At 42.3% G+C, this 18,759-nt stretch overlaps 2 protein-coding genes across 3 annotated transcripts in view; both read left to right on the top strand.

The window, feature by feature from the left end:
• Positions 1-4,287, top strand: part of unc5b (unc-5 netrin receptor B) — a 59,146-nt gene extending 54,859 nt beyond the window's left edge. Inside the window, exon 17 of the mRNA XM_088917394.1 lies at positions 234-4,287. Within this exon, the coding sequence (XP_088773520.1) occupies positions 234-399 (166 nt within the window). The 3' untranslated portion in view covers positions 400-4,287. The remainder of the gene's footprint in view (positions 1-233) is intronic.
• A 4,292-nt stretch (positions 4,288-8,579) lies between these two features.
• On the top strand, positions 8,580-18,297 carry slc29a3 (solute carrier family 29 member 3). Of its 2 annotated transcripts, XM_088917442.1 has the most exons (7): positions 8,580-8,862; positions 10,802-10,949; positions 11,237-11,583; positions 12,555-12,637; positions 13,019-13,245; positions 14,846-15,008; positions 16,736-18,297. In XM_088917442.1, the coding sequence occupies exons 3-7, from the start codon at positions 11,287-11,289 to the stop codon at positions 17,364-17,366; spliced, it is 1,401 nt and encodes a 466-aa protein (XP_088773568.1). In that variant the 5' UTR covers positions 8,580-8,862; positions 10,802-10,949; positions 11,237-11,286; the 3' UTR covers positions 17,367-18,297. The 2 variants fall into 2 exon arrangements, with proteins under 2 accessions (XP_088773568.1, XP_088773569.1); XM_088917443.1 differs by lacking the exon at positions 8,580-8,862 and having other exon boundaries at positions 10,873-10,949; positions 11,286-11,583.
• The last annotated feature ends 462 nt before the right edge of the window (positions 18,298-18,759 follow it).

Genomic DNA, 18,759 nt, shown 5'->3' with positions numbered 1-18,759 from the left:
ACTGCCAAATGGAATTCAAAAAGGCAGGCAAGCGTTCTCTCTGTAATAGTGCATGGTGGGTAAATTAACTTCTTTGTGACTCTGACACAGTGTTGATTTTTTACTGAATGTATTGTGTTATTTTTCTTTCTATCAGACTCTTTCTAGTGTAGTTTTTATTAACTTTTCTTTCTAAACCTCACTGAAGCACAGTCATTCATTAGCATTCACCCCTCTTTCTGTCTCTCTTGCAGGTATCTGAATTATTTTGCCACAAAGCCAAGCCCAACGGGCGTGCTGCTGGACCTGTGGGAGGCGTGTCACCATGACGACGCTGACCTGAACTCGCTGGCCAGCGCGCTGGAAGAGATGGGCAAGAGTGAGGTGCTGGTCGTCATGGCAACCGAGGGTGACTGTTAAGCAGGCGGGCGAGACCGCAAGCACAAACGGGGCGCCGTGAGCTCACAAACCTTGAGGACCATGCTCCACGCGTCTCCCCCAGAAACTCCGCATGTGGCACTCTGCGCCCACTGAAGTGAGAGCTCCCCATTACCGATTCAGTGCACAGCAACCCTCATCATCTCGCACAGGCCCGCCTGAGGCCTATCACAGACAGGACGCTCTGGCCAGGTCTCTCAGGGATTTCGCAGTGCAGTGTTATTTGCATCAGGTACCATCGCACAGAATGGCAGAGCTGGGCTGTGCACAGACTGTGCTGTACCCCACAGCGAAGCCTGTTCCTGCGTGTCAGTGGACTTCTTCGATTCGCCTGATCAACTCTGCTGCTGTAGGGGGGCGGGGGGATTTGAACAGGGGGCAGGGAGTATGTGTAGGGGTGTGGGGATGCTGCCTGCTTGTTTGTGTGATTGTGCCCCACAGGGAGCTTGATTCCCTATTATTGCCTTAGAATCTTTCGCCAGGTCACTCCAGTATGGATCCAGTACACCAGATCAGTGGGTGGGTTTGGACAAAGAATCCCAGGGGAGCTTGAATGATTTGTTTTTTTAGTAACAGTCTGGACTGTTTGTCATATTTTTATGTTGTTTTTTTTATTTTGAACTCCTCCTGTTTGCAGTGCAGTGCTGACACATTGTTGAGGCCCTGTGTAGAGGCACACAGTATATAAGAATAGTAATAATTCAACTGTCTTGGTGACAGACTCAACTTCCAGGTATAACAATTGGATCATCTGGATCTTTCTCACTTCTCTCCCTTTCCCTCTGCATATTTCCATCACTTTGCAAAATAAGCTACACACAGCTTCAATACCATTAAGAGTTTCCTAGGAAACGCACTTTTTAAGTTATTATCCATATTTTTGGATTTTTTGTTTTATTCTCGCATTATGTTGGAGTCAGTGGTTGTTAGTGGGCTCTAGTCTGATATTTGGTGCTGGGAGGATGCATAGCCCGTTGCAGCAGGAGATTGGGGTGTAGACTGGACTGACTGCACTGCTCTTCTGCTGGGGCTGGAGCTCAGTGTCCATCATCTTGCAGATTGGCAGTACTCACTGTGGATTCCTATTGCATATCCGTTTAGCTCCATTCCATTTTCTTCTGAGTCGGGTTAGCTGGGGTAACAAACCCATGTATGTTCCTTTAAAGTTATAGGAAAGCTAAGAATGGGTCTGCTACTATGCAACGGGAATCTTAAAATCTTATCAGTGACTGGAACTTGCAGAAGAAGAATCACTGTTATGAACAGTCACACCTGGGCTGAGAAACCTGGACTAAATACTTACAGGTTTATTTTTTGGCAAAATGTAATCCCATTTTTTCTGGAGGTAACATGTGAAAGTTCAAAAATAGAGATAACACAGATATGGAAAAAAGAAATGCCATTTCTGAAGTCTTCTTTTGGAAAATTGTTTTATTTCATGGTACAGACCTTTGCAGTGGAGCAAAAACCTTTTCAGATCTTTCTTGCACATTTTGTCATTTGTTTTCATGACAGTGGAGATAATGGAAGGAAATTGATGAGATTTTAAAGAACAATTGGCACCTCTTAAAGGTAGCAGGATGGGAGAAACGTCCTGCGTAAAATGCTCCAGTGTAAAAGGCTCAGGGCTTTGTTAGACTAATGTTCATGGTCACTGCTTGCTGAGCTAGGTGTAGTTCTGATCACATTGCACCATCCTTGTCCTGATGGGAGATGGCACTCACCCTGAAGAGGGATCAGATCGGATGATTCGGTCAGCCCAGCTTGACCAAAAAGGGGATGTGCAGCAAGTGAAGGACCCTCATCAGGGCAGTGAGATGTCCCACTTCTTTACAGTTTGGGGTCCTGTCTGAACACAGATCAGCCAATCACATCATTACATCCACACTTGGTTTTCACAGTGGGCTAATTGTTACTGCTTTGTGAAATCTGTCCAGAAAAGAGTAACAAAGGTTAAAACACCCCAAGTGCAAACTTTAATCACCTTGTTTATAGCAATGAATGTTACTAAACAAATGGTATCGACAAAATTGTTACTTTTATCACAATCTGCAGGTCCAGTGTTTAATGAATGCTGCCTGAAACTCACCCTTCCCACCCTCTTTATGATTTAAAGATGTACAGTATGATATGTATACACTGCAAAGCTGGTCAGGATACAGTCTGGCCTCTAGGAGGTCATGTGCCCTCCTCATAAACAGCTAAAACTGGTCCAGAAATGGTTGTTGGACAGTCAAATTGGCCAGTTGTTGGATACAGATGGCTATCAGCAGGGTGATCTCCCAATAGATAAGAAAGCCCCGCTTCCCTCTGTGAGGTGAAGAACATGTCTTTACCTTCTGTAGTCTGGGTGATGACTGACAGCTGTTTGATACTGTTAAATTGCTGTAATTAACAGCATGTAATCTTATCGGCACACTGGCATGAGAAGTGGCATCGGAAAAAGACATGAAAAAGTTCCAGATTCAAGCAAAAAAAAAATATTTCACTCATATGTGCATCACAAATGGGGCACTTTCTATTTTTGGCCTTTTTCACACTTGTTGCCTGTACTCTAAACACATCTGGCATCAGAGAGACCAGTTCTGGTGCTATGTCTTCTTCATTCAGTGTGCACAACTTTTTCCATGCAGGTAATTTAATATTGCAAATCAACAGGTCTTTCCTAATTATCTGTAGGGAATATTTTTAAGGTAAAGCAAAGCATATAATTCTAGTGGTCAACACTACGCTACTCTAGATTAGTGTGTGAACAGGATGAGCCAGTGCTGGCCCAACCAACACATTAAGTACTAGCAGGCAGAGATAGGCAGTCCTGCCAGCCTGTACCATTTCCCCCAGTGTGTCAGAGGCACAGATCTTCACTATGTTCTGTACTAGATTTTATAGCTCTACCACTGAGCCCAGGATCATCATCACTATTATATGAATTTCATATCATTACTGCTATTACAGTATAGTTCTTTTTATTCACTTTTATTTTTCTAACTATTGGGGAAAACGTGTTTAACTCTTGAAAAAGAAAAACCAAAACTTAAGCAGTATCTTTCAACTTTCACAACCATGAATAACCATGAGTGTGTATGTTTGTTTTTTTTCTATGTACAAGTACTATGCAAGTACAAATTTAAATGCGCATTGTAGGACTTTTCTTGCCTGTTCAGAGGGGAAGTATGTATTTTTAAAAGAGAAAGCAGGTGATGCATTGGTCTGTTCCAACTGCTGCTGTGAGTAAGGCTTAGTCTTGACCTGGAAAGAAGAGTCAATAAAATAAGGACTGGCCTGTAAGTGCAATGCGATCCTTAGATAGTTTTGATATTGATAGTGCTGAGCTCCATGTGCATTTGAGAGAGACTCAGTGGTCTTGTCCAGCCTTGCCGTTCATGCAGAAACAAAGCAGCAACAGACATCTTTACCTTCCTAATCAGTACGTTCTTAGATTGCACTGGGTCTGACTGGCCGACGGTTTTATACCAGTGTGCAATTATGGCAAGCATTTAGTTAGACTAAAATAAGATCTTTAATATTGCAGACTTAAACATTTTTAATTTCACCAAAATATTTTGTATTTCTTTATGCAGAAATCTGGATAGCTGATACTCCATGAAGCTGCAACATAACTATTTTCCATTTGCTTTTTCAAGAGAAAAATATTTATTTCCCTCCTGTGCTTCATTTACCTGTATGTAATCTGATCTTTTTGACACCTGTAAGCAATAGAATATGCTAGATGCAGCCGACACCTCTTTTTAAAACAAACAATAAAGTGTTTCTTTAATTCTGTAAAAATGACCAATTGTACATAAATGTCTAGCCTTCTTACTGTAACAAAAATAATTTTTATGCAATAAATTATATTTCCTAGTTTAACAAGAATCCCTTGGCTCCTGTAATATCTTGTAAGTGAGTTTCTGGTAGGGAGGAGGATGGGGTCACATGACCATTCAATAAAGAGCTGGTCAGATAGACACAGAGGACCCGTGTCTCGATTCTGGATAACTGAAGTTTTGAAGCATGCTACACTCCACAGCAGGGAGAAACAACATTGCAATGCAATATAGCAGCACAGCAGTGGTCTCACGTGGGAACTAAGGAAAATAATTCAGATTTGGAAACTTGTTAGAACCATAACTATTAGTGAGAAAGAGACCCTGGGGAATATTCACAAAGCATTCTCCAACATGGCACGTTTGCTGTCCTTTTTTGAAAAATTAAAAGCTGACTCCTAATGTTACAACATAAAAGACACACTTGAATCCCCTATGAACATTAACATCCTGAAATATTTATGTAGCACTTCACAACATCCTATGTTAGTGTATTATTAGGTGAAAGCACATTGAAGCAATGGCCTTGAATATGCTTTCATGGGTGTTTCTGTGATACAACAATATTCACACAAGCGCTCTTAAATTCTTGTCCACTCATTTACTCTGGCTCATAAGTGACATTCTTTACACAGATTCCCAACTGGAATGGGAGGGAACAGGATGGAGGCTGGGTGACCCTCAATCAGTGTCCTGATCATTTCAAAGGGCCGCACTTTTGAAATAATCAATGGCTCTGTAACAAGACACTAGCTGCTGATTATTAATGCATAGAAACTAGAGGCTTGTCTTGCACTGGTGCATTTGATGTTGCAGTACAGCCTGATTGGCAGTACCAGGAGAGGAGGCAGCCAGCCTGGCAGGGAGAGCCTGGCAGTGGGGAGTGTTTGCAGTAATGAGTTGACATGCTTGAGAAACAACAGCATAATTAATTACCTTCATCACTGGGGACAAAATTGTACTAATGCATTATTAATGTGCAACAAATGGATTTTTTGTATACCAATCAGTCACAGAGCTTCATACCTGCCAAAGTGGAAAGACTAAGAAAAGAGGTTTGTTTGTTTGTTTGGCTAGTTTTAAGGTCATTTGTTAAATGCAATTGGAATTATGACACCGATGACAAAAGACCATACGTTTTAGACTATGGAGTGTACTTTACCTAGTCCCTGAATCCAGCAGCTGTAAGATTGACTCTGCTGCTCCCATGGTGAGTTTAAAGCAAAGGATTTGCAGTTTACACGACAGTGAACTGCAAAAGATTGCAAACTGTGTAACAACAGATATGGTCAATTAGAACTTGCCCCCTGGAGTAACATGACCTATTTTCACTTAAATAAATCCATGTCGTGCCAAATATCAGTGTGAGGTCAAGTGTTGACCTGGTTACAGTGCTATAGGGTTGTTTGACGTAGGGATACATTCAGCAGTTCTGTCATTGTTTTGTGATGTTGTCCCTCCTCTCTCCTCATCTCTATCCTGCTTCTCTTCTTTCATCTCTTCTCCTCCTACATCTTGTCCTCAATTCATAGTTAACTGTCAATCTTTAACCCCCAGTTAATCTTTTGAGTCAATCCTTCACTTCTTCAATAGGCCAGTCACCCTGGAGCACCACAGCAGACAAGAACCCAGAAGAAGGACAATTAAAATGAATAAACACAGCAGCTACTGTAAATCTTTTATATGTGTGGAGAGGTCACCCACCCAACTTTTGTGCACATTTCACTTGTACTAGCATCAATCTGTAATGGGTTTATTTGAAAAAGAAAAAGAACATAGGCATTAATTTTACTGGGAAGAGAATTGTGCCCATCAGCAGCTGTCAAACCACCACAGATAATGCTGTGGGAATCTTTTCGTCTTATCAGACTTACAAAGGCTGTACATCTCTCTACTCAGGCAGGGAAGCGTTGTCTGTTCACAAGATAACCGCCAATTAGTGGCAATCTGCTGTACATTAGTATATGCACAATTAAACAATAATATCTGGCACAGCTCACATAATACATAGGTTAATAACAGGTTTGATCATTCAGGTGCTGTATTTCAGCAGCATTCGTATCTGGTATTGACAGTGAGCCGTCTCAGGTCTTCCCCTTTCCATTTCAGCGCAGTGTATAAAAAGGATTTTAAAAATTGCACACTTTTAGCTCTTTAAGGGTGGAAATGTGCCCATGAAGCTTTTTACCAGGCCTGTAATTTACAAATTACTCTTAAATATGTCTTTATTGGTTGCGGACATCACGAGAAGACAGAGATTTGATAAAAATGATGAGATGTAGTCTTAGAAAGATGGAGCCAGAGGGGTAGAGATGTATAAATCTAGGTCTTAATCGCTGAAATATAATCCTCCTTAAACAGTGTCTAGGGAAAGCTTTATAGCATCCTGTCTTGCAGATTAGATTGAACACAATGGTTCAATGGAAAGTTGTTTTAATAATTGTGTAAAGATAATGTAATGCATCCATTTCTTTTTTTTTCTCACCTCGGACAAGCTCTTAGGAAACAAGGCCATTTCAAGGAAATTACATTTGGGGAAAGCGGTTTAAAAAAAAATCAGGGAAAGAGTTTATCAGCCTCAGCCAGAATGTTGTTCCACAGTGGCCTCTTCCGTTGCAGAATGGTATTACAACTACCATTCGCTAATTACAGAATGGTCAATCGGAAGGGAACAACAATAATTCCTTACACTTATATAGCGCTTTAATGGACACTTCACTCAAAGTGCTTTACAGGCAATGGGAACTCCCCTCCATGACCACCAATGTGTAGCACCCACCTGGATAATGTGACGGCATTCATTTTAATTGATAGGATTCAATGATTGGTAAAGGCCAGTTAAGGAGTTTGGCCAGGACACTAGGGTTAAAAACCCAACTCTTTTCGAGAAACACCCTGGGATTTTTAATTAGAGTGGGGAGTCGGGACCCAGGTTTTAGGTCTCGTCTCATTCGAAGGACGGTGCCTCATCACTATACTAGGGGCATTAGAACTCATACAGACCGCAGAGTGAGCGCTCCCTACTGGTTACACTTGCAGCAGTAACCTTAGCTTTCCCAGATCTCCTATCCAGGGGCTGGCCAGGCTCACGCCTAACTTCAGTGGGCTGCCAGTTGTGAGTTGCAAGGTGACATTGCTGCTGGATGGAATGGAAAGAGAACTGAGATAATTTAAGTCGGCACCACGTCATACATTGATAGAACAATAATGTTTAATGAACTTCATCGAAGTCTCGCAGTGCAAAGAAAAGTTTTGAAACGCACAAGCATCTGTTGATTTTTCAGGAGGCGGTCAGTGCAAAGCGCTTACGGACAGGAGGGGTTACTGATTCAATTTAACTTTTAAGAGCTGAAGTTAAACGGTAACCAGAACATCCGTGGCCCTCTAGAATTATCCAGACAATATCGGTGCTCTTGCTGAAAATTAAAGCAAAAGAAAGATGACTCACAGTGCCCATAAACAGTTTAAACCACCCTAACACTGTGAAATTGTGCACAATAGTCTGCACTGTGGTTTATAACGTCGTCTAACATCCGCGTGAGTTCTCAGGCATCATGACGCAATAGACACTTAAAGAGCGTATTGTTTGCTCTTAATTACACCAAAAGGACAGAAGGGAGGAAGAAAGGGACAGAAACATAAATAACAGCATTCTCGGCATATACCACCGGTGCCCAAGTCTCTCAGCAAGGGCAAAGGCTATTTTGTTTACCTCCTGCCCTGAGTTCAAAAGACCTCAGCTCTGTCTAGCTTGCCCGTGGTGCATAACTCTCCATGTTACCCCACAGAGCCCCTGAAGGGCGTGAACCTTGTGGTTTACCTCGGAGAAAACAGAACAGAAACACTGAGATCACGTCGAGCGCAGTCCATTTTAACAAGCCAGCATTCCTTAATCGTTGTACCGTTGTATTCCCTGCTCAGAATTAAAAAATACAATCCCACTCTTCTCTAAAAAGTTTTAGATGTAAAAGTGAATGATCCGTGCTAATGGCTTTTATTACAACAAAACACCACAGCGATACAGAACGTGTAATTATGTCATCTTTAATACAAGATAGTCTATTATGATAATAGTACAGTCTCAATGCTTTGTCCTGCTTCTGGAGGTTCTCATCTAAAACTTTAAATATAACAGTAGTCTCTATTGCACTGGTGTCTAAAAATAAAAAAATAAAGCTTTATATAAAATTAGACCAAATCAAATTAGTCTTTTAAAAAATATTTATATTACAGGCTCTCGCCCCTGTTTGCTACTTCTTCCAGCAGCCGATCCAGAAAAGTGACTCACCGCCCCCAGGCAAGAAGGGGAGGGCAGAGCTTCAGATGATCGAGTTTCTCTGCGCTGGACTTCTCTGGGCTGGGAGTACAGGCCGGAAGTGGGAACCGCTGAGAGTGCGGTTCAGAATGGGTATTTCGCCGGAGCAAGCGTTGATTTGGAGTCAATGCATTAGAGTTGGAGTTGACTTTACAACTCCTGTTGCTTGTCTTCTCCCGCACTTCAATCCACTTTCTCTTGCGACTTTGGTTTTGTTTCATCTTGAAATGACAGGACACTGGGTGAATGTATCACAGCGTTATATTGCTCAGCGGGACTGTAGTTTACTTTACAATCGCACAGGTTAGTCCAAGTTTTCTACAAATTTGTTTTTTTGTTCTTGTTTAGCTTTAAATTAGCGACTTGTGTTTTAAAGCCATTGACCAGCACAAAACTGAATGACAACTGGGCAATGCTTGTAAGTGCAGTCGATCAAGTACGTAAACAGTAATCTAGCTACATTTAAACTGAAAATAATTAATATATAAATAAATTGCATATATACATTATATATGCAGAAAATGATTAAAGAAATTTATTCGAATCCACTACTAAGATTGATGCTTAAACTTTATACATTTGTATTTAAAAGGAAATCCGAAGCCTGTCGTCCCTCCTTAATATGACTATTGTTAAGTTAATGTTATTTTATTTTTTTAAAAATTTGCGAACAATATTGCCAATTTATTAATATCTTGCAATATACATTCAGTAATGTGATCACGACAAACTAGCGTTCACTTGTGCAAAGAGAGTGTTAAGTTAATGTTATGTTGTATGTTGAAATGGTACTGTCATGTGACAAATCGCTGAGTTTAGGATACAGTCTCGGCACTCAATAACAACTGTTTTTTTGGTTAAAACTCAACATTTAATACAATAAACTCACAGGGATGGATAACATTGTCGAGACACACTGTTTTGATTTCTGGGGTATCATAACTCTTGGCCGCAGGTGTTTTAAAAGTGAAGATCCTATGTACTCAGAGGCGCTAATGGCTCAGTTGAAGACGCCCTCGCCGCTGATCTCACGCCATAGTAGACTGGTTTCTGTGAAAAGTAAATGTACATGTTCAACACCTTTGCATTTTGTAATTGCACTTACACAAGTACGTTTTGTAGTTGTACTGCACTAAAACCTTTGGGCAGAAAACCAGAGCATTAAGACGGGCAGTCTTTCCAGGAACAACGTTTTCGTGTGCTCTTGAGGTGAACTACAGTACATTTCCCTGTTTTCGAGTCCAAGGCCTGCTGTTCATGTTCATAATCTGTGAGAAAAGCTGTTAAGTACCCGCAAATTAGCACTAATTTAATTCCAATTTAAAGAGTATGAAAGTGCCAATCTGTAAACAACGAGAATCACATTAGCGGTTTCCATGTACTGTAAACCGATTTACTCGAGCTCCTGAGAGGCTCTCGTACGGTATGCGTCTCGCTGTGCTCAAAGGTGAAAGGTTGATCTTTCCTCACTTTGACACATTCGTTTAAAACGTACAGCCAGATCAGGTCAATAAATGTGAAGTTACATTTCGACAAGACGCATATTGTGCTTATGTCATATATTATCAATTTAAAAAGTTTTACTACATTACCCTAATTTTAAAACATAAACCTTAGTGCTTTAACCGTAGTTACATTATTTTCTTTTAAAACCTACTGAGAAGATCGTAATATTTTAAGTCGATGTGCATTTGAATCGACATCGAGTTGTTGTAGAATATAATAATTTTTCATTTATGTTTGTAATCATAGAATTCTGCAGGATTAGTGGTGCTTTGCAATATCTGCCAATGAAGATTCCAGTTGAGATCAATATCCAATGCTTCTTGTCAGTTCAGATCTGCTTCCTTTTTTGTAAATTCTTGCCTGGAAGGGCAGTGGCAGCAATGAACTAGAAGCACTTTGTTTCTGTGATGAGTATCAGAGCTTATTTTTCAAATGTGAAGAGAAAGTTATTTATGAATAACTAAAATCACTTTCTGTGAAAAGCATCAGAATATGCTTATTAGAAAATCTGGAACTGTACAACACACCGCTGTTGGTTCTCATTTCAGACTTGCCCTATAAACCGACATTTTATTGCTAAAATATTTCTGAATAGTGTTCTTACTTCATACATTTGATAAAGAGCCTGAGGCAGAAATTTTCTGCACAACATGAAAGAGAACAGCATTTGAAGTAAGTGTCCCACATAAGGAACGGAGGCAGCGTTAACCAACCCCTGTTTTTTTAAACTCTGCAGGTCGATAGTAACAAGGTCCTCCCGACTCTGTGCTGTGTTGACCCATTTAATCCAGAATGGGTCTCTGAGGCTGGAGAAGCTATACCTCATCACTCCCTGCACGTCACCTGAAAAGTGGAGAGGTGCAGGACTTGTACATCCACCTGAGGTGGGTGAAAGAACATGGCTGGAGAGTGCAAATGACAGTTGGCAGTCTTAACAGAACTGGATAAAACAATTTTTTATCCATTTGAGCATCTGCTTCAGATGGACAGTGGCTTTAATTAAAGAGCCATTGAATCCAATACAGGTCTTTGGTGTAATCAGTGACTTAATTATGTTCTGTTTTGTGAGCAGAGCGTACCGTTTATAGAAATGCATTGGAAGGTCTCATTAATTGTGCTAGTTTTGGATTTTAGTTGGATGTTTTATTTTACATTGTGCTGTCTGTGGCAGGTGGTGGTGTTCAGTGCTGACAGGACAGCCTTTCCACTCTCTTTTTGAGGATGGAGGGATCAGAGACGCTGCAGGCCAGTGTGAACTCATCCTACCTGAATGCAGCAGAGTCCCTGGATGACGATCGGGATCCCCTGCTTCCTAGTGAGGCTGAAGCCAGCCCCCGGTTTCCTGGCACACAACGGCCACATGACTCCTACAACCTGGTCTATGCTATCTTCTTCTTGCTGGGAGTGGGTTCCCTGCTGCCCTGGAACTTCTTTATCACAGCCAAACACTACTGGGTTTACAAGCTGACAAACGCCTCTGGGCAAGCAGATGGCCAGGTGCCTCGCTCTAACCTCAGTGTGAGTGAACTTCCATTAATACAGAGTGTTTTGACATGGAGGATAGATATATACAGGAGACAAAACTCCTAAAACTGAGCACACTCAAACAGCAGTGTTGGGTATCTTATCCATTTGCATGAAGCACATTCTTCTGCTGAAGAAAGATATTTATTCCATAGACATGGTAGTGTTGAGTAGAATGCAGCTGTAGTCTTATTCAGATCTCTCTCTTGATACAAAAACCTGAAGTAAGGAGTGCTGGGGTTCCTCTTTCTCTCCTATGCTCTTTGACTGTGTGCATCTCATCATCATGCACAGTCTTTGAATTGGCCATCAGTCAAGTCAGAAGTCTGTGTCTTCTACTGGCTTGTCTAAAATATGACTAATTGTTTCAGGGAATGATTTCTCAAGAGAGCTGTGGGGATTCTGTTGTGCTTGTTATCTTATAACATGCCTGCCAGTTACCTCAGGTCATCCCTGTGCAGGCACACTGGAGCTGGGTCTTGTGCTATTTGTTGAACAGCGTCTCATTATATACTGTGAGCAGAATTCTATCAGCTCCATGCCAGGCAGATCTTATGATTCTGAAGAACAGTATGTGCTCTTAAAATCACAGCTGATCTAACAGACCTTGTTTATTAAGTTAAAGAGTGCTTGATCTGTGTTAGTTATTTACACATGATATCCAATAAGAACACTCCACCTAGGTTTTCTCACAGTCACCCAGCATGTGTTCACAGTAAGGCAGGTTTCCCATATACTTTTTTGCAAGACTGTTTAATCCTGGTTTTGTCCTTGTAGAGAAGATCTGTTGTGGAATTGTGTTGACTAAGGAACCGTTACCTCTAAGCTGTTTTTTCCTGTGGTCTAAATTTGCTAAAAATTGAAGGTCCTTTTTTCCTTGCATGACTCTGATGTGCGGTAAAGAACAGAAAGTTGCTTGAAGGGGAATAAGCCTGGTTCTGTAACAGCGTGCTGTTGTTTTTCAGGATTACTTTGAGAGCTACCTGTCCATCGCCTCCACTGTGCCATCAGTCCTCTGCCTAGTGCTCAACTTTCTCCTGGTCAACAAGTATGGACCCTCTAGATGTTTGTTTCCTTATTTATTCAAAATTTAAAATGACATGTTTCTGCTATAACCGAGCACTAATATGTCGTTTTAAAATTCCACACATAGAGCGACATAAGCACTGTGCTGTTGTATTAGTTAGGTTGTTGTTCTGTTCCTTTGCAAATACAATGAGAGATTCACAGAAATCTCTCTCTCAAACAAATGTGTATGTTCTCTCTCTCTCTAGTCACATCTTTGCTTCCCTCTCACACACTCTGTGCAAATGGCAGTCGAGCCTCCTTAGTCTTGGATTCTCTCCACCACCATCTCGCCTTCACATGGTGCAGACAAAGCAGTCAGACCCCTCTCTCCCTGTCCCCCTCCACCCCTCCCTGGTGTCAGAGTGTCCCCTGCAGTGCGTGTGCTCAGCTCCCTGGCGGTGATCCTGCTGGTGTTCATGGTGACGACAGCGCTGGTGAAGATAGACACCTCAGAGCGGCGGGAGGAGTTCTTTGTGGTCACCCTGGTCAGTGTGGCTGTGGTCAGTGGCACCTCCAACATCTTCACCGGCAGTGTGTTCGGAGTGACTGGGCGCTTCCCCATGAGGATCTCGCAGGCTCTCATTTCCGGTAACACACTAAAGGATTGAGCCTAGGGGGCGGGTGGGCAAAGGGGTAAATGGCCAGGCAGCAGGGCAACTGAGATTGGGTCTAGCAGAATGCAGCTGTAGATCTCTACACTGTAGGTTCTCTACACTGGTTCTCTGCTTGAGGCTCACAGAGTGTCCATGTTCTCATTCCACTAGTGCTGTACAGTAAATTATCCAATGGAAATAACAATAATAAACTATACTGGTGGAACCTTTTGTGGATGGTGAAACTTAAAAATACTTAATGGAAAAATGATAAAAGTCAATGCTCCTATACAGTCTGTTTGCTGCATTTTAATTGATTTAAGTGATTGGCAATTGGCAAGTGGCGATTAATGAAGTGACACCTGTTTTATACTTAGGTCTATGTGATTTTTTTTCTATTGGACTGATAGAGGCTTGGAATACACAAGTTGTCTTGCTGATCTGACCTCTGCCTTTGTGATAATAGCCATTTAAGTAAAGCATCTTTTCATGGAGTGTTGACTTTGTTCGGTTTGTGGTGATAGAGACGTAAAACACTGCTGTGGGTGACGCCCTACTGGAGTGTTTGAAGGCCGCGTGCTTTAGATTTTTTTTAAGTCAGAAAAACACACTAACTTACTGATCTGGTTTGTCGATTGAGAAGGTGTCACCTGTTATAATTGTGTATCGCTCTTGAATTCCTTGGCATCAAGGAGCTTGTATAAAAATAATTTCTATTGGCAGTCACGCAGGCTGTAGAAGAACTCCAACACAGGACGTCAAAGCAGTTGTAATGAAAGGTAGCATAGTTTATTAAAAATAAAACTGTATGTCAGACATTCATTAAACATGCAGTAGAACACTTGCTGAGGCTAAATCAAATATCAAACTCCCAGATGGGTTGCAGGTGTGCAGGATTAAACTGAGCAGGATAAAATTAATTTTCTGACAGAGTGACAGTGAAGCCTCTTTTCAGCCCAGAATACCCCTCTTATAAGCCCAGGTTGTGCCCCATTTTTCTGATGCTCCAGAATAATGTGTTTTCCCCTTGTAGCATTGGCTGACAGGCACTAAGACTACAACTTGTCCAACTGGTGTTACCAGGGTTACTGACGGCAGGCCATGTGACCCTGCCTGTAGGCGTTTTTACACAATCATCTGCCACAGGCCTTCTCATCCTATTGGTCTCTTACTTTCCCTGAAACAGAGTTCCTTCATAGGCTCCCAACCTGCACCGTAACAGAAACATTGAGTCTCCTGCATAGTCTCTTCTGAGTTGAAGCTCTCTCTAGTTTGGCTTTGGCAAGTGACTGTCAGTGTGAAATGCTTCAGGATGTTGTGACAATATAAGTAGCTACATTAATGACATGTTCCTGTTGAGTGTGTAAAAAAAAGTCTGTCAGAGCTGTGTTTGCAGCTGGTTTTTCTCTTTCATGCTTTCACACTCTCGCACTTCTTTCTCTGTCACACCTCTCTCCTCTCACACTTCCTCCCTCTTGTTCTGTTATGTTCTTCATACTTCTGCCTCTCCCTTTCCCTCTGTTTGAATGTTGTGCTTTGCCTCTGCCTCCCTCACTCTGCCACTTTCTCTCCCTCTCCGTCTCTCTCTCTCTCAGGCCAGGCGATGGGTGGTACTCTCAGTGCAGTGGCCTCATTGATAGACCTGGCAGCAGCCCATGATATCACAGACAGCGCACTGGCGTACTTCCTGACTGCTGACGTCTTCATCCTTCTCTGCATCTTTGCATACCTGCTGCTACCTCACCTGCACTACTCCAGGTCAGTGTCTTCTTGCATAACTGCCTACTGTTCCCTGTGTTGGACAGAATGAGGGCGTGTATCTACCTGGTTCTGCATGCACTAGAAATTCACTGCCCACCCACAGCTGCTGTGGGTTTTCATATGTAACTACCTGGATTGACTGCTGATGGAATTGACCAGTAGGTGGCTCTCTTATCCTTGGACGTGAACTCAGAAGTTGTCAAGACCTTTTAACTCTAAATGTATTTGACCAATTAGTCTGTAACAGTCCATCTGGCAGTTTTGTTTCACATTGCAATAACAAATTTCTTAAGAAGTCAACTTTACCCCATCTCCTTTCTTCATGTGTGCTGGGGGTAAGTTAGGTCAGCATTACTTTTAATGTGTGGAATTATGTCTAAGAAGGAATCCCCTTACAAAGGCTGAAAATACTCAAGAGACACAAGCCGACTACTTTGAATGTTTCATTTGAGTTCAGTAGATTCTATTCTGTGTGAAATTGTTCTTTGAATTGGATCCAAAAGGCAGGCAGTGATTTAAGGTCTGTAGAGTGTACATATTTCTTTATGATTCCTGTTTTTTCAATAACTAGACCTTCCTTTCTGTGCAAGAAATAAATGACACATGTTCCAGATGACAGCTGAGTTTCATCCACAGATAGGGAAAAGAAAACCACAGTGAAACTACAGAGATGAGTGAAACTAACAGTCTGTCCGAAACCCAGGAAGCGTGGCTGAAACTGTCATCAGGTCCTCGAGTTTAACTCTAGAAACGCTGGTCTCCTTCCAGGCAGGGACAGATGAGCTGCTGTGTGTAAACCCTTCTCGTTAACAACCTAGTTCTCCTTTCTCAGCCCCAGTTCCATCTTACTGACTTTACAGCCTGGTCATGGGACTCAACTGCTGAAGCCCAGTAATAAAGCAGAGTTTTTTCAGTGGGAAATGAAAATCAAAGAAAAACAGAAATCTGTCAGTATTGCAGTCTTGGAAAGCCCACAGCTTAGATAGTGGTTATTGTTTATTCTGCACTGTCAGCATTCCTGCTGATTTCTGTAACCTAAAGGCCATTGTGAAAGCTGAACATTAGTGGAGGAGAAGTGAGCAATGCAGGGGAGTGTGCTCTTTATTTTTTTGGGAGGACATGCATTACATTTTTTTATGCATTAAAAACATGCATTTTATAATATAGCATTCTTGTGATCATTAAGTATAATTATTTATGATATGAACTGATTTTATTTACATGCATTTTATAATATAGCATTCTTGTGATCATTAAGTATTTTGAGGTTAGGTTAGGTTTCAGATTCCCATGCTTATGATGCTTGAAAATCTATGATCATGAAGATCTATGAGAAGTCTGGCAGCAGAAGAATTTTTTCATCACAGTATCTCCTGCCCTCACTCCCACAGTAGGAGGAGCTGCTTCCAAATCGGCAGAGCCCAGACATCACAGAAGGGAGGGAGTTTCAACACTCAGTGACGTCAGAGGAGCAGGCTGCACAACTCATCTTTACATCTAGGTGGCGGCAAATGTATAAAACATGTAAAAATAGATCAAACATAAGTTGCGCTGAGAACCTTTGACCAGATATTTATTTACTTTTTCATAATTTCCTGTTAGTCTGGATCAGCTAAGGATTTGCAATGTGCTGATTTGGTTGTTCCTCACAGAAAATGAGACCACAGCTATGCGATACCTTTCCTACCCCACGACTGACGGCTACCTTGTCCTCTGTCCTCCAGGTACTATATGCTGACGCCCCCCTGTAGTGTGCCGGGGAACGACGGCGCGTGCGCAGAAGACCAGCAGGCCGGCGACAGAGGAGGGGTGCCACCTCTGCGGCCCATCCTCAAGAAGACAGCGGTACTGGGGCTCTGCGTGTTCTACGTGTTCTTTATTTCCATTATGGTGTTCCCGGCTGTCTCCTCGGGGATCCAGTCAGTGCACAAGGAGTCGGGCAGCCCCTGGACCAACGAGTACTTTGTGCCGCTCACCAGCTTCTTCCTGTACAACGCTGCGGATTTCTGCGGCCGGCAGGCGACGGCGTGGGTGCAGGTGCCGGGGCCGCGCAGCCGCCTGCTGCCCTCCCTGGTGCTGCTGCGCACCGTGCTCGTGCCGCTCTTCATGTTCTGCAACTACCAGCCGCGGGATCACCTCCAAACCGTGTTCTTCGCTCGGGACGTCTACCCTGTGGTCTTCATCTCGCTGCTGGGCCTGACCAACGGCTACCTGGGCACCCTGCCCATGATCTACGGCCCCAAAGTGGTGCGGCGTGACCTGGTGGAGGCAGCCGGGGTGGTCATGTCCTTCTTCTTGATGTTGGGCCTAGCGATCGGCTCGGCCTTCTCCGTCCTCATCGTGCACAGCATCTGAACGCTCGAGCCCCTTCGCTTTTAAAGACTGCGGACTGGTTCTCCCCATGTCTGCTCGTGTATTTTTACAGGTGTATCTTTTAACTGGCCTTGTTCCCTGGGCTACACTCCACAGCCAGATGCTGCCCCGAGAGGGCAGTTTCAGAAGAAGGCTGCAGTAACGCCTCAGAAGGAAGCCTGTCTCCCACTGTGTATGTTTGAGGGGTGCTCAAGACATACAGGGGGCCAGAAAGAAAAGACACATTTTTATCCATAGCTGTCCCAAAAAAGAAACCGTGCATGACAAATATGGTGGATTTCTGAACATTTCTTAATTTTCATTCACATACTGCAGAGTAAATAATGCAATCTGGCACACGTGCAGCACGCTAGTTTTGTTGCAGAGGACATCTCTAGAAACCATGCATTTATACCAGGAAGGTCTGTCTGTGGGTATGCTTCAACACCATGTGTCCCATTGTATCATATTGGCAGTTAATACGCTCCTGAGACATTCCAATGCCAATGTTCAGGATGTCCACTGTAGTGACAATGGCATCTGACAGAGGTCAACGCCACCCATCTTTGTAATAACCTTCAGATGGCAGCTGCACCAGAACCCTGCCAAGCAATGGACTAATCCACCCGCGGTCAACAGCAGTCTTAGGAATTGATCTTAAGACCCGGGTTTGACACTGGAGAGCAAGATGATATACAGTAATAAATAAGTGCCTTGATGATTGAGGTGTATACACTGTTTTGGGAATCTTGATTTATTATTAGGTTGTTTTATAGTATTTTATTCCTCAGCAATATGTTTCTCTGTGCACAGTTTATTTTTTGGTCAGTGTTTGAGGGGTGAAGGGGTTCATGCTTTTACCGGTAATTTCATATTACTGATTTTTAATTATTTGTTTTACATTTTTAAATATTAAAATATTACATGGGAACCTAGCATGTGTGTCCTCATTCTCATTTAAACCATTTTGTTTTTGATTGCAGCTCTATAATTATAATAATCAGTATATATCTGATATGTATATATCAGTATATAATAATCAATATATCAGTTTACCAGTGAAAAATTAATTAAAATTAAAAATTAGCTCAATTAGCTACTATGTACCAAACAGGCAAGAGGGGTAAAAAAGCCTCTTTGGGTTATCAACCTTTCTTATGTTCTTATGCTGCTGTTGAGTTCTCCTCTCATGCCTGGGAGCCTGCCTTTTTCCAGGCCTCACCATAGTTCAGAGAAGCGATACGTACTGGGAGCTCGAATCTTGTCTGTGGATGATCAGTGTGTACCCCACCAACACCCTGCCATGATGGTTTGAAGAAGGGCCATCCATGAAGAATTTCATATGGACGGTGAAATACCATCTGTTGGATGAGCATTCTCATCCTGTTTACTAAAT

This window comes from Atractosteus spatula, chromosome 5, assembly GCF_055471065.1.
Source record: "Atractosteus spatula isolate fAtrSpa1 chromosome 5, fAtrSpa1.hap1, whole genome shotgun sequence".
Lineage (NCBI taxonomy): Eukaryota > Metazoa > Chordata > Actinopteri > Semionotiformes > Lepisosteidae > Atractosteus > Atractosteus spatula.
The sequence above is the reverse complement of the archived record's forward strand: the minus strand, read 5'-3'. Positions and strand labels throughout refer to the sequence as shown.

Coding starts and splice junctions, on each gene's coding strand:
- slc29a3 (XM_088917442.1), top strand. CDS start 11,287: ATGGAGGGATCAGAGACGCTGCAGGCCAGTGTGAACTCATCCTACCTG. Junction 11,584..12,554: donor TGCCTCGCTCTAACCTCAGT/GTGAGTGAACTT, acceptor GTTGTTTTTCAG/GATTACTTTGAGAGCTACCT. Junction 15,009..16,735: donor CCTCACCTGCACTACTCCAG/GTCAGTGTCTTC, acceptor TCTGTCCTCCAG/GTACTATATGCTGACGCCCC.